The sequence below is a fragment of the Takifugu flavidus genome, unplaced genomic scaffold (genome assembly GCF_003711565.1).
Source record: "Takifugu flavidus isolate HTHZ2018 unplaced genomic scaffold, ASM371156v2 ctg336, whole genome shotgun sequence".
Lineage (NCBI taxonomy): Eukaryota > Metazoa > Chordata > Actinopteri > Tetraodontiformes > Tetraodontidae > Takifugu > Takifugu flavidus.
The window spans coordinates 14,292-30,570 of NW_026621963.1; the positions used below are offsets into that span (position 1 = coordinate 14,292).

At 41.1% G+C, this 16,279-nt stretch overlaps 1 protein-coding gene and 1 pseudogene across 1 annotated transcript in view; both read left to right on the plus strand.

The window, feature by feature from the left end:
* The window catches only part of LOC130520287 (ribonuclease inhibitor-like), a 25,882-nt gene extending 9,665 nt beyond the window's left edge, over positions 1-16,217 (plus strand). Inside the window, exons 4-6 of the mRNA XM_057024003.1 lie at positions 14,651-14,824; positions 15,129-15,302; positions 15,607-16,217. Of these exons, the coding sequence (XP_056879983.1) occupies positions 14,651-14,824; positions 15,129-15,302; positions 15,607-15,817 (559 nt within the window). The 3' untranslated portion in view covers positions 15,818-16,217. The remainder of the gene's footprint in view (positions 1-14,650; positions 14,825-15,128; positions 15,303-15,606) is intronic.
* LOC130520285 (interferon-induced very large GTPase 1-like) lies at positions 3,839-10,795 on the plus strand (annotated as a pseudogene).
* Positions 16,218-16,279: the final 62 nt, after the last annotated feature.

Below are 16,279 nucleotides of genomic sequence, written 5' to 3' on the forward strand. Positions count from 1 at the left end.
CAGCACAACTGCCTGGATGAGGTCTCCATTACGGTCCTGCCGCGACCAGATCTCAGTGATGTCGCGTTGACTACAGGACAGACACTCTTTGTGGATGGATCATCGAGAAAGGATGACTGGACGCACTAGAACTGCCTATGCAGTAGTCACAGCAACTGAGGTGGTGGAGGCGAAACCACTTCCCTCCTCCTATTCTGCTCAAGCTGCAGAACTCGTCGCACTCACACGTGCCTGTGAACTAAGCAAAGGACAAGATGTTACCATCTACACAGATAGTCAATATGCTTTTTCCACGCTGTTTGTGTTTGCTCAACAATGGAATTTAAGAGGGATGAAAACGTCGACCGGCAAACCGGTCATGCATGCAGAACTGTTAAAAAAGTTATTAGCTGCAGTACAGCAGCCACGTAAAATAGCTGTATGTAAATGCACTGCACACACTAACAACACAGATGCAGTCTCACAAGGCAATGCCTTTGCTGACAGAGCCGCAAAGGCTGCAGCAAATAACAAACACTTCTTGATAATGAGGAATCATTTACCTTAGAACCTGCAGATAATGATATTCTAAAAGAAATGCAACAAAGTGCTCCAGAAAAAGAAAAGGCCATGTGGAAGAAGCGAGGAGCCAAACTGGATGATAAAGGACTGTTAACCATAGGAAACAAGCCAATCCTTCCCCGGAATATGCATAAATGGGCAGCATTAGTGAGCCATGGGCCATGCCATGTCTCAACAGGAGGGATGGTACAGATGGTTAATGAACATTATTATACTATAGGACTTCATACCTACTTAAAAAAATTTTGTTCACAATGTGCTATTTGTGTAAAACACAGCCCACAGGGAGCCCTTAAGGCCCCTGCAGGCACTACACCATTACCAAATCATCCATTTCACACAGTTTTTCTAGATTTTATTCAGCTAACACACCATGTGAAGGTAAACAATATTGTCTAGTAGTGTTAGATGGATTTACTAGGTGGTAGAAATTTTCCCCACAGCAAAAGCAGATGCACTAACAGTGGCAAAAGTTTTATGTAGAGAGATCATTCCCAGGTTTGGCATCCCGAAGGTCATCTGGAGTGACAATGGAAGCCATTTTGTAAATGAGATAGTGAAAACTGTAGGAGTAACTTTGGACATTGATTTGAAGAATCACTGCGCATACCACCCTCAGAGTGCAGGGTTGGTTGAAAGAGTCAACGGTACTATTAAGAACAGACTGAAGAAGTGTATGGACGAGACAGGAAAGAACTGGATGTTTTGTCTCGACCTGGTGAAATTATGGATGCACATAACACCACACAAGAAAACAGGCATCACACCCTTTGAAGCATTATATGGGCGGCCTTATTGCCTACCATACTTTGCAACAACAAATGAGCTAAAACATGTTGAGGAAACAACAGCAGATTATCTGAAAAAAGTGTTACTTAACCGATGTGTGAATGCTGTAAATGTTCTGCCTAGTCCTGTGTCTTCCACAGATTCCACCCCCCAGGAACCCATTCAACCGGGCAACTACGTGTGGGTGAAGAAGTTTGTGCGGAAGAGGTGGAACACACCTAGATGGGAAGGTCCTTATCAAGTACAGCTGACCACAAAGACTGCCGTTCGAGTGGACGGGAAACTGTCGTGGATACACCTTTCCCATTGTAAGAAACAGAAGATTCTTCCAGGTGAAGGCGAGGGAGCAGTGGCGGACTCTCCGTAAACGGCTGACGGCCTGTATAGGTCCAGCAACGGCTGAACCCCGTCGGAACCTGTGAAGAAGATCTAAAAGTTCCGAACAGTGTGAACAGGAGTGTATTGATGACCCCCGGCACTTATGTGGTTACTTTACCTTAGATGAAGCAACACAGAGGTGTCCAGAAGGTTATAACTGTACATGTAACTATCCCGCTTTCGCGCCAGGAGACAAAGGCACGCAATTAGTGGATAAGGGATGGTGGTTATGTGGACACAATGCGTATGCAGACCTACCAGCAAACTGGTCAGGAGTGTGTGCTCCAGTACATCTCAAGGATCACACAGTCATAATTTATGCTGCTAATGCTAGATCTGCACCACAGTTGCGTTCCAGGAGAGATTTGAATGACTACGAGTTCAAACCACACGACTCTGTGTGGGGCACAGATGTACCAAAAGAGTTTAAACACTGGACAGATGGAGAAAAGGTCTCCATTAGCCTTTTTCCGTGGGTAGGAGTGGCAAAGAACATATTGAGATTGGAAACAGTTGATTATAGGTTGAAAGTATTTACTAATTTGACAAAAGTTGCTCTCACAGGAGTCAAGGAAGAAATGACAGCGCTAAGACTGATGACCATGCAGAATAGGATGGCCTTAGATCTCATAACGGCCCCCCAGGGAGGAGTTTGTGCAATGGTAGGAGATTACTGTTGTACGTTCATCCCAGAGAATGATGCGGACGGTCACCTGATAGATAGCGCATTGAAAAATTTAACTAAACTACAGAGAGCTATGATTGATGATGGTAGTCCCCCACCAGATTGGCTTACAGGGATGTTGTCAAGGTGGAGGGAACTGTTGTTCAAGATAGGAATGATGATAGGGATAGTGCTGCTAGTATTAGCCATACTAGCTTGCTGTGTAGTACCTCTTGTTCGGGGTTGCATTGGCCGGCTCGTGGGATCAGTTGTTACTAGTACTTTGCTGCAGGTGGAAGAACAATCTCTACTGGACAACGATGAAGAGGAATCAGAAGAAGAATGGACAAATGTGATGCAAGATGTAAATGAAATGTTTGAGATGTCTTAAGCTGTACACATGTTGAACTCTGAGTGTAAGAAATGTGTTTCTAGGGAAATGACGTAATGCATTTAAATTTCATGAAATGAAAAGATGTAATACTGACAATGAGAATCTAGACGCATTTAACGATAAACAGGAGGGAAATGTGGGAAGAATTATTGTTGTTATTACTATTATCGTTTCAATGCTATAGTAAGTATAGTAAGTAGATTTAGAATGTTTAATCAAAAGGAATGTATGAGTGTTTGAATCAAGTATTGAAGCTGTTAGGTACCCAGCACTGAGAGGTACCATGTTCAAGGACACGAGGAAGTCGGAGAAGGAATCATGAGGTCAGGTTGACATAAATCTTGTGTGCACCAAATAAAAGAGGAGAGCGAGCAGCAGACGGACGGAGTTGGGAGAGGAAGCTTGAACTGCTCGTCAGCTCTCCCTTGCAAGGCCTCCTGTTGTTTGCGTGGTTGATCTGAGTCTAGTGAACGAACAGCGCGGGTGACCAAACATCACCCTCACATTAGTCTTGAATGATCAGAATTTGTTTGAAATCCTAAAGAGCAAGAATGGCATAAATGGAAAAGATGAAAAGAGATTGATTGTAGAGATTTACTGTTTTCTATATAATATGTGTGGTCAAAGGCAGGTGAGGAAGATATAAAAAAACATAGTTCATCAGCCTACATAAAAAAGACCTTGTGAAGCCTCCAAACCCCCTAATTTTACTTATTCTTAGGAGAAATCCAATGCTGTTGAGTTCACCAAGGGGAAGTATATAATTGGTCTGAAAGACAGAGGCCCCATGATTCCTTTCAGCTTGAGTCCATGGGTGAGGTCTCTGGAATCAGGTCGGATGAAGTCTGCAAAAAGGGAAAAGCTTCTGCAAAGAAGGTGATGGATTTAATCAAGGAACATGATGTTTCTGAGATTAAAGACAAATTCCTTCTTTGTCGAGGTGATCTGTGGCAGACTGAAAAATTAGTGACAGTGACCCTGCAACAATAAAAAAAATAACAGTTTTCATTTCCAAAAGTAAAGCTAACAATATAATGAAGTTATTTTTTAATAAAATGTGTGTCCCAGAGGCAGAATTTGAACGTGCAAATAATGCCGTTAAGTGCTGCTGATCAAATGCTGAATAATCTACTCTGTTCAGTTTATTTATTTATAAGTCTGATGTGTTATTAACTTTGAAAAATAGTTCTTGAACTATCTCTCATGAGACTGAATTGACTGTCATGATCTGCCTATAAATGACATCCTGAACCACAGCCAACTGGGAAACGGTTGAACCGAGCTTTACGTGGATCCACTTCCCATCTTTTTCCGAACCTTTTATTGTGTATTTAGGCTCTCCCTCCCCAAAATCCAGTGTTTCCTCTCACCTGTTTTGAACCATTTCTCTCCACATTCTGGTCTTTACCAGAGCGTTACAAGTCAATTTTGTTTAAAGGTTAACTTGTATTTTACAGGAGGTGACCCACTGGTGCTCCAGGACTTATGGGATTCTAAAATCAAGATGTCTTCAAGTGATGAAGGTAATTTTTTAAGTTTTAAAAACTATTGTACACCTCAGTTATCAGTGTAGTGATGAAATAGTAAAAGTATTGAAGTCAATATATAAAATTGAGATTTATTAGGTTTATTTTATTTTTCTTCTGTATATTAAGATCAAAGTTCTCTGTGTATTTTGTTTCATTGGCAGCTGAACTCACACTTGTGTTAGTTGGTGACACCAATTCCATGAAAACAGGATCACAAAACATCTTATTTGACCATGACAAGCAAGCAAATGTGGAGCAGATTTCAGAGGGACTGTACGACTTATGTGGTCGTTAAATCTCAGTCATTAATCTGCTCGGTCACCAAAACAGTGAAACGTGTCAGTTGAATAAAGGCGTTCATGCCTTTATTTTACTGGTGTCCAACAGTCATCATGAAAGCTCTTATAGAGCAGGACGTCAGTGTTAGAGAAAGCATTTGGAGAGGAATCGTTGCCATATTTGCTGACAGTTGTGACTCACGAGTCTGATGAACAATGTAAAAGTGCGTTGACAAACCTGAAAAGAGACGATAGTTTTAACGACAAAAGATACCACACATGCAAAAAAGGTATGACAGACCAAAGAGAAATGTTGGCACTGTTGGAAAAGGTAGACGTCATGGTCCAAGAAAATAATCCCAGCTGTTACACCCGACCCAAGTGTGAGGGAGCCCATGAAGAAGACAAGATCAAGTCCTCAGAGTTCCAGGGAAATCAACAAGGTAAGTTTGACAGAGAGAGAGAGATGAAATAAGTGTGAATTACTCAGTTACATTGAACAGCAAAAACAATCCCTCCAGCAATGTAATTAAAACTAATCTAAAAAGAATCTCAAATTTCACTGCAACATTTTAAGAGAGGAAATCCACCATTTTGGACAGCAACAATCAGGTTGGACTGTTAATATTGTGACACTTTCCCATTAAGGTAAATCAAACGTTCACTGAGTCTTGAAAATAAGATGTGGCTTGAATCTCCTGCAAAGGTCACTGTTACACATGTATTACATGGTAATAAAGTCAGTATCAACAAAGGTTTAAACTTCAAACTCGTTCTGACTTTGTGATAATCACATTTTAATATGTTTCAGATTCTTTACATTCAGCTATGGATGAAACCAGGAGAAAGGTAAAAAAAAAAACAACCCTCTAAATTCAGACGCAGGAACAGTTCATTCACATTCTGCAGTATTGTGCTACCTCGGGCTTCACAACATGCACAATTCTCTGCTTATTTGTAGCAGCTGTCCAAGTCGTCTGATGAGTCTGCTATGAAGACACGAGAAGCTGAATTCTCCAGTCTCCTGGGAAGACTTTGCCTTCAAGACAAGTACAGACAGAAGCTGACTCCTGCTGACTTCCTTAAAATACGTCCACCTCTGAAACAGGAGCCTGGCACATGTGAGAAGGATGTTGTTCTTATGTTTTCACAGAGGTTGATGTTGTTAGACTACACAGCCAGATATATTCCTATCACACAAGATGATCCAGATCCAGGACAGTCAGATCTTGTTCCACAGTCCAGCACTGTTGAGGCAGAAAAAGATGTTTTTGCTGCATTTCTTTATATGCCAGACAGTAGTGAATCAAAACAGCAAAGTGTGCATCCCATGGACATACAAATGGCACTTTTTCACTGCTCAGACAGCTTTTTAAAGCAGAATCTAATAACTAAATTATCCCAGTGTCAGTACGCCCTACCTTTGCTTGTTCCTGACCCAGTCACGATGGATATCCAATGTCCATTGTGGACTTTCAGACAAATAAAGAAAACATGGAAAACAACAGGAAACCAAGATAATTCAAACACTGTCACATTGAAGACTGTGCCAATCTGCAACACCAAGACACCCATGGTGTCATTTTTCCGCCTGGGTTCACTGTCGCTCTCCAAGTCTCAGCTGATAAACAATTTGATCAGCAGCCGTCATAACACCTTCTACCACAGAGACTGCCAGGGAAGCACCAAAACTCGCCATTTGATGGAAGGAGTAGCAGAGATTGCCTGGTACTGCCCTGCTGGTAAATCCAACGATGCGTTCACTGACTGCACTGCTTTCTGTAACCTTCACGGTGATGCTCGGCTTCTGGAAAAGCAGCGCATCATACTGAGTGAAAAATCCTCAGTCACTGTTGTTCTCATCTCTGCTCGGAGTGAAAGTGACAGAAAATTATCGGAGACCTCATGAAGTCTACAAAGCCTCTAATTTTACTTATTGTTGAAGAGAAATCCAATACTGTTCAGTTCACCAAGGGGAAGTATTCAATTGGTCTGAAAGACAGAGGCCAGTCAAATGTTTCTGAAGAGTTGAAAAGAATCATTCAAAATATTCTAGCTGGACCCCATGATTCCTTTCAGCTTGAGTCCATGGCTACGGTCTCTGGAATCAGGCTGGATGAAGAAGACGAAGCCTGCCAAAAGGGAAAAGCTGCTGCAGAGAAAGTGATGGATTTAATCAAGGGACGTGATGTTTCTGCGATTAAAGAGAAATTCCTCACTTGTCAAGGTGAAATGTGGCAGAAGTGGTGTGACACAAACAAGAAACAGTATCGCCTCAAAGACCAAGCTGAGATGGATAAAAGCCAAAAGCAGCAGAAACTGAAAGAAATTAGAGAAATTCAATGTAGGAATTTTTGTGGTGAACTTGTAAATGTATTTGTTGAAGGCATCTCATCTCTGACGCCCAGTGAGAAAGAGTATTTCCTGAAATGGACCCAGCTCTTCATAGACGACCTCACCACAGAGAATGTCTCTTCAATTCTCCAAAACTATGATGGCACATGGTCAGAGGTGTTGATGTTGAAAGAGAAAACTGAGCAGTCCAATCAGCTCAGAGCAAAGCAACAGGAGCTTGAACAAATATCAGAGAAACTACATAAAGCAACGTTCGGCTTGGAGCACATCTATAGAGAAATGGGTCAGATCTATGAAGCCCATGCATCTCTGCAGAAACAACCACTGACAGGACAAACAGACTGGTCCCAGTACCCTGAACTGGCTGCAGAGCTGATGATATCAGGGCACCCAATCGAGCTGATGGATGGTGATGCAGGTCATGTGCCTATAACATGGATCCCAAGACTTTTAGAAGAAGTCATCCAAAAACTGGGTGACAAGAGAGTTTTTGTTTTGTCCGTTTTAGGCATCCAGAGCAGTGGAAAATCAACAATGCTGAATGCCATGTTTGGATTACAGTTTGCAGTGAGTGTTGGCAGATGCACAAAAGGTGCATTTATGCAGCTGCTCAAAGTGTCAGACGAGCTGAGGGACCTCCTGAAGTTTGATTATGTTCTGGTGGTGGACACTGAAGGACTTCGTGCTCTTGAGCTAGCAGGTGATAGTACTCTTCATCGTGACAATGAACTGGCCACATTTGTCGTAGGTCTGGGAAACATGACACTGATCAACGTCTTTGGAGAGAACCCCTCTGAGATGCAAGATGTTTTGCAAATTGTCGTCCAGGCTTTCATGAGGATGAAGGTCGTTAAACTTTCTCCCAGCTGTGTGTTTGTTCACCAGAATGTTGCAGATGTAGCAGCTGCAGAAAAGAGCATGGAGGGAAGGCGACGTCTGCAAGAAAAACTGGACAAGATGGTTCAACTAGCTGCAAAAGAGGAGGTTTATGACGCTCAAAGCTTCAGTAGAGTCATTTCATTTAATGTGCATGAAGATGTCAAATACTTTGCCCAGTTGTGGGAGGGAAGCCCACCCATGGCTCCTCCCAATCCAGGTTACAGTGAAAGCATCCAAGATCTGAAGAACTTTATCATCTCTAAAGCTTCACAGTCCACTGGGATTACTTTATCACAGTTCAAAAGCAAAGTTCAGGACCTGTGGAATGCTCTGTTGAATGAAAACTTTGTTTTCAGCTTCAAGAAGAACTTATGAAATATCAGTGTACAGAAAACTTGAGGTAGCGTATGGGAACTGGACCTGGACCCTGAGAAACAAGATGTTGGCTGTTGAAAACCAGCTTTACGTCAAAATTGAAAATGGAACAGTTGACAAAATCAGTCACCCTGATCTTCATAACCAACTCAATGAAGCATGGGAAAAAATAACAAAAAGTATGACAGATTATTTTGACAAGGATGGAGACAGTGAAGTACTGGCTCAGTGGCGAAGCCGGTTTGAGACCAAAATCAAAGAGTTTCTTGATGGAATGGTGGAGCAAGTTGCAAAAAAATTAAATGCTGTTATCCAACAGAAAGAAGCTTGTAAAAAACTGGATGAAAGGAAGACAGAGCTTGAGAAAAACCTGCTACAGAAGAGCAAAGAGCTCGCTCTGACGTTAAAGGACAAAGATGAAGAGGAACTTCAGAAACCTTTTAACTCTCTTTGGACTGAATGGATTTCAGAACTAACAGCACACACAAAACCGATTGCCAATATCAACATAGCAGAAGATGTAACAGAGGTTCTGATGGAGCTCGGTTTTGAATGGAAAATGATTCATCAAAAAAAGACCAGCGGCAGTTACAAAAAAATCCCAGAGGCTGGAAATTACAGCTGTTATGTGACTAGAAAGCACAATAATCAAGATGAAGGCCAAGTAAAAAAATATGCACGGATAAGTTTTGAACGGGCTAAACAACTTTTCATGAGCGGAGGTCTTTCTAATGAGGAACAGAAACTGATCAGAGACTTGATCAGTGCCGTTGAAGAAGAGGCTCTCACAACAATACAAGCCAAACAAGTGGCAATAAAAGGCTATAATATTACATACTTGCAAGAAGTAGGCAAAAATGTAATAAAAGCAGTGGAAGCCTTTCACTCTGGGAAGAAATTCACTCTGAACAAAGAGTTTATTATTGAGCTGGTTTTGTATGTATGTGACAGATTAAAGAACTGGCTCGAAGACTCCCACACAAAATTCAAACACAGCAACGATGTATACATTTATGCTGAAAGCAAGAAACCACAATTCTCTAAAGCTTTCAAAGCCTTCTGCAAAGACAGCTCATCATCTGTGGTCTTTGGAGGATTGATCTGTGACCAACTGAAGGGTTCCACCATCGAGGCCTCCTGTATCGACTCAGCCACAAATCTAGCTGATGAGATGAGATGTAACCATCCAGTGTTCAATGGGAACAGGACGAACCTGGAGAAGCACATGATGAAATTGTTGGCTGAGAATGAAGACTTTGTTGGTTTCATGACCTACATCCGTACACCGAAACCATATATGAAGACATTCATTGGAAAAGAAGTAAAGAAATACATCAAAGACAATAGAGATAAGGTACAAAATATTCTCAGGAGGAATGTTGAAAACATCACAAAGCTTCTAATAGAAGCTTTGCACGATGCAACAAAAGCAGTAAAAACACAGAGAGGAAACATTGAGATGTGGGTGAAAGAATTTTCCAGGCTGACTCAGCATAAGGTTAAATTGAGAATTAGTTGTGAAGGTTTCAGTGACATAGACAATTTTGACTTTCTTGAAGAGCAGATAGAAACAGGTCTCACATCCAACAAGGAGATGATGGGAGATCTCTCACCTGATGAGATCAAGAAATACAGGCTGCAGCCTGATCAGATCCTGATTGACCAGCTGTGTAACTGCTGCTGGGTCACTTGTCCATTCTGTTCAGCTGTTTGCACCAACACGGTAAAGGACCACAGTCCTGACAAACACAGTGCCCTTTTCACAGACCCACTGGGGTCAACGGTTTCCGTTTTCATGGCACAAAAGTGTTTGTCGTTGAATCCTGCACAACTTTGGTTGCGAGTGACTGGGTCTTCTACCCTCATCATGATTCAGATGTGACCATACCTTTCAAACAATATCAAACAGCTGGAGAGAGACATGCCTCATGGGAGATTACTTCTGATGGATCATTGCTGCCTTTTTGGAAATGGTTCACCTATCGATTTCAAAAGGAGCTTGAGAAGCACTACGGCTTCCGTTTTACTGGGAAAGGAGAAATCCCCAATAACTGGGGAGAAATTAAGAAAGAAGATGCCATCAAAAGTCTGAATAAACTGTAGCCTCAAACACAAGCCTATGGTGGAGAACTGGAGGGTTGGTTGAAATCTTGGAGCAACAGCAACACTGAGCATGAAGCTATTCTCCAGTCTTTTGATGCAGAGTGGAAGGGAAGAGAAAACTGCTGACAAAATACTTTTGTTTCCCTTACAGCAGTATACATTCTTCATATAAAGCCTGCTTTAGAAGTGTTGCTATGACAATATTTTGAAAAAATTCTATGTAAATTCTATAAAAATTGGATGTAAATTGAGTGACAGGATGTGACAAAATGATTTGAAAATGTTGGGTTCAAAATTCATGTATGATGTTTTGCTTTGAATGAAAAGGCAAAATGTTTTGGCTTCATTAAAGAAAGATAAGAGATTCCTCTCTTTTGATTTGCTGGACTTTAAATCTAGTTTGCAATTGTGCTTAAATTAAATAATCACCTTTGTGTTAGTTTTTGTTCTCATCTTTCATCAAATTGGGAAGGATCTTAGAATTCTGTTTTTTCTAGTTTTACACTTGTTTTTGTATTCAGAACTATAAAGTCACTTGCTGTGATCAGTAAATGTTAATCATCATGTTAATAATTCCAACATGTTGGCTTCACCTGCAGGTGAGGATCAAAGTGGGCAGGATGAAATATTATCCTCATTATTATCATCAACAGTTTAAAGGCTGTAAAATTAGGAACATTTTCAATAATAAATATATTACAGAATAATTAAAGTGTTGATTGATTCTTTTTTACAGACATTTTCTGTTGATATAAGAGCTGTCAGATTAATCAGGAATTGCTTTTTTTTTTACATTTCTTCCCTATTTTATTGGATTGGGGATGGATGGAAATGAAAGTGAACAGTTCAGCGCTGATGTCCTTCAGCAAGGCCTCTACACCACCAGCCTCCTGCAGACATCAAGCATCGAGCATGGCTGGACACAGATTTGAACGGACCCACAAGATGCTACCAACTTCCTTTTTGACTCTTTTAGTTCTGATTGAAGGGGTTTAGCTAAGGTCTCAGCTTTTGATAAACTGATTAGATTAGATTAGAGTAAATTAGATTAGATTCAACTTTATTGTTATTGCACATGTACAGGTACAGAGCAACAAAATGCAGTTTAGCATCTAACCAGAAGTGCAAAAGAAGCAGCAAGTGAGGATAATAACTTAATAAATACAGTATGTGCGGTTATTTTTACAATCGTTTACCGGGTTGTGCTATAAACATTTTACAGATGGTGTTTACATTAAATGCCTTGGACTATAAGTGCAGGAGCTATTTAGCTATTTACATAAGATAGAGGAGATGTGCAATTATAAATTACGTGTATACAGATACAGATGATAAAGTGCATGAGTGTGCAGGACAGGTTTAAACAGTAGCTACATTGGTTACTAAGCTAGTGAGTTGTTGTGTAAACTGCTGTAGTGTAGTGAGGTGTGGAGTGTGTAAGGGTCAGCAGGAGTTCAACAGGGACACCGCTCTGGGGAAGAAGCTGTTCCTCTGATGAGTTAATGTATTTTTTAGTCAGCTCAAATTTCAACCTGCTCGGGATCCACTGGTAAAAAATACACATACACATTTGTGTATGAGCAAATATTCAGTGATCAAAAGCAGAACTCAACTTGGTTCAAATTTGACAGACCCTGTAAAATCAAACCTACAATGTCATCAAACATTTTTTCTTGTCCTATTTAGCTCCTTTTTGATCAACTACTTGGTTTAAAAAGGAAACACACAACGATCTGAGATTTAAATGGTTTATGTTTCTCTGTCCTTGTGAATATTTTATGGAACTGTAACCATCTAAATCCTGTTAGTGATTATTGCCCTCCAGTGGAAGAGTCTGACCATGTAAGTATCTCTTAGCAGATCTTAAAAGATGTCAGTTTGAAGTCTCCACCAATCCTGATGAAACTGATGACATCAACACTCTCCTGGTTTGGAAACTTGAATTCATGCTCATCGGGAATTTCCACTTCAAACACATCTCCAGCCAGCTTCAACACAATCTGAAGAAGAAGAAAACAGAATAAATGAGAATGAAATGAGGATCTGCTTCCTTGCCTCTGTGTAAGGGGTTGGGTATTTCCCTTCTCTCTTCACCCCAACACCCAGCTGTCTTTGAGTTAAAAACCAGAACAGATCCATTAGCATTGTCATGGAAACGAGGGTTAAAATGGAGTGCCAGGTCATTTGCATCATTGCCATTTGGGAGGCAGGATGCGGTCAGGCGAGGAACAGGACTCCCCTAGGGGGAATAGACAAGAAAGGGCACCTGGCTTGACTTTTCAAGAGCCTGTGCGACAGATTAGAGTGAAGTTAAAGTGACTAAAAACAGAGCCCACCTGGTCTGATACAAGTGGGTGTTAGATGAGAAAAAAAGTGAGCTCTTCCTTCATTTTCTGCAGTATTGCAGTACTTCTCTTCACAACATGCATGATTCTCTGATCATTTGTAGCAGTTGTTTAAGTCACCTGAAGAGTCAATCAAGCAGACATGAGCCGATGAATTCTACAATCTCCTTGGACCAGGGGTAGGCAACCTGCGGCTCTGGAGCCGCATGCAGCTCTTCAGCCTCCTTATAGTGGCTCCCGATGGCCATGACAAAAAAACATGGAATGTTTTTTTTTCTTTTTTTCTTTTATTATGGTCATTATGTGTTCATTTTGTTGCACAATTCCCCTAGGGTTTTAGTTGATACCATCTAAATAAAGTTTTTTAATTATTTTTTTTATAATTTGTCACTTTAAATATATGTCACATCAACGTCAGCAGCCGTCGCCTTCACTTGCTGGTGGTACCACGGCGGGAACCCCTACCACTGTAAGCATGAAAAGAGCCCAAAAAAGAAAAAATTCGGAAGAAAATAGAGAGTTTAATGCAGCGTGGACATCTGCTTTTGCATTCACCGCCAATGATGCTGGCTTACCTGCGTGCTTGATATGTGGCGAGAAACTATCAAACAACAAAAAAAGTAACGTTGAAAGACATTTTCAAAGCAAGCATTTAGCATTTGCTGAAAAATAGCCAACCGAAGATGAGCGCCAGACAGCAATTTCGGAATTGCAACGACAAGCTGAAGAGAGAAAACTATCTTTCAAAAAATGGATCAGCTCTCCACAGTCAACTACAGCTGCTAGTTTTTTGGCAGCTCAGGAGATCGTGAAGAGGGGTAAGCCGTTCACAGACGGAGAATACATAAAAGAAACGTTTATTCAAATATCAGAGCATCTATTCTCCGATTTTAAAAACAAAAATGAAATTGTTCAGAAAATTAAAGACATGCCTCTCTCTGCAAAGACTGGCTGGATATAAGTTCAAAGGTCAATCCAGACAAACCAACATAAGGCAGGAATAATAGGAGCCACAAGTTAACTGACTATCATGAAATTACTGTCATGTCATTAAATCACTTTTGTTTGTTTGTATACATCGTATTCTAACGACAGAAAAACACATTTTAACTAATGACTCGTGACTATTTTGCTTCATTTGTTCAACGTAAAACCAGCCGGCCTCGTTGGTTTAAATGGGTGTTTTAGGTCTTTGTGGCGGTTCCGTTTGGAGCCTTTATGTGACCCACAAAGTTGTTTGAGCCTTTCCACACCCGTTAGGTGGCAACTTCATCACTAGCAACAAAAGGTGCAGTGAAAATGATTTGAAGGGAAACAGGCAGATATAACAAAAGCTGAGGGCAATCGATGCAACCAGAGACTCTGATGTCATCGATCGGATCACTGAATTAAGACTTGACGCACGATCGTACAAATTGGATGAAATGCAAAATATCCAAAGAGCCGATAGACAAATAAAAAGATGCACGTTTCTTTAAACCATTTGCTACAATCATTTTAAATATTGAGTAATTATGAGCTGTTCTAAAATAAGACAAATGTTGAGAATAATTCAGTTGCATTTCAGATCTGATGGTCGTTCAAACTGTTGCTCTACGGTGTTGAATTTAGCTTTTCCAGGAAATGAGCTACATTTGTGTTTAGGTAGATTCTCAGATAAGTTGATTAGAAATCCCAAAGTTTGACTCACTATTTTTGTTTCATACACAACAGACTGTTTGGTAGTTTTCTTTCAAAGAGTCATTGGGAAGTTGTGGCCTCAGCAATGACGTCAAACCCTTCTCATCTACGGGAGCTGAGCTTAAGCGAGAACAAAAGCCTGACAGATGCCGCAGTAAAGTTACTGTCTTCTGCAATGATGCATCCAAACTGCAGACTGGAGACGCTCAGGTCAGGAGGCCTCTGTTGGTCTTTTCTAAATTTCTTTACATTTTCTGCTTTTCTCTTCATTTTCATATTTAGAAATGTGTTTTTATTTGCCCCATTTATTCCTTTTCCAGACTGAGTGGCTGCAGTTTATCAGAGATCAGCTGTGACTCTCTGGCCTCGGCGCTGAGGTCCAATCCCTCCCATCTGAGGGTTCTGGACCTGAGTTGGAACCAGCTGAAGGATCCAGCAGTGAAGCAGCTCTGTGGTTTTCTCCAGGATCCTCTCTCTAAGCTGGAGACTCTCAGGTCAGCTTCCTTTTATCTTCGACATAACAACTAAACAGTAAAAGGCTTCAAGATAAACTCCATTGACTTTTGGAGAAGAGAAGTTTAGTATGAATTTAAATGAGCCATTGAAAGTCAATTTTATAGATACTTTTTAACTATGTTGTTGCTGTAATATCCCAGTTTATCAGTGGGGGGGCAGAGCTCTCCTGACTCCAAGGGCCCTGATTGAATAATGAAATAAAATGAAATAATGTTTTTGAGCAAGTGTAATATGACTTTTCCTCCAATAAGAGATCATTTCTTGCCATGATTCCTTATCCAGACTGAGTGGCTGCAGTTTATCAGAGATCGGCTGTGACTCTCTGGCCTCGGCGCTGAGGTCCAATCCCTCCCATGTGAGGGTTCTGGACCTGGGTCGGAACCAGCTGGAGGATCCAGGAGTGAAGCAGCTCTGTGGTTTTCTCCAGGATCCTCTCTGTGAGCTGGAGACTCTCAGGTCAGCTTCCTTTTATCTTCAACATAACAACTAAACAATAAAAGGCTTCAAGATAAACTCCATTGACTTTTGGAGAAGAGAAGTTTAGTATGAATTTAAATGAGCCATTGAAAGTCAATTTTATAGATACTTTTTAACTATGTTGTTGCTGTAATATCCCAGTTTATCAGTGGGGGGGCAGAGCTCTCCTGACTCCAAGGGCCCTGATTGAATAATGAAATAAAATGAAATAATGTTTTTGAGCAAGTGTAATACGACTTTTCCTCCAATAAGAGATCATTTCTTGCCATGATTCCTTATTCAGACTGAGTGGCTGCAGTTTATCAGAGATCAGCTGTGACTCTCTGGCCTCGGCGCTGAGGTCCAATCCCTCCCATCTGAGGGTTCTGGAGCTGAGTCAGAACCAGCTGAAGGATCCAGCAGTGAAGCTGCTCTGTGGTGCTCTCCAGGATCCTCTCTGTAAGCTGGAGACTCTCAGGTCAGTCAGAGATGATCCAGTACTTTCCCAGGTGTAACTAGTTAGACAATAAATGTTTCCATGTTTGATCTTTGTTATAAACGTAGTGTTACAGTTCTCAGAAAAAAGACCACACAGGACAGATTTGCAGTATTAAACTGGTTGTGGAAATCTGTCCCATGTGAGGATGGTCATCAATGACTAGAAAGGAAGTATCAGTTGTAGATTTGTCTTGTTTTATTTTAGGCTGGCCACAAAACCGCCCAAACATTCAGACCAATCAAAAATGGTTCTTCCTGTCTTTTAAAGATCAGAAGGAAAACTAGAAACCCCAAAAAGAAAGCTGCTGCAGTGTGCCATGCCCCTTCTCTCCTGAGAAAACCCATCCCAAAAAAGAGAAAAGCCCAAGTGTGAAGTGAGCCCCCTGTTAAACCTTGGTACCGAAAGCCTGCAGTCATTCTCATCTTAGGTGGCTTCATTCCAGCCAGAAGCCCAAACCTGCCTCCCTCTTAAAGGGGCA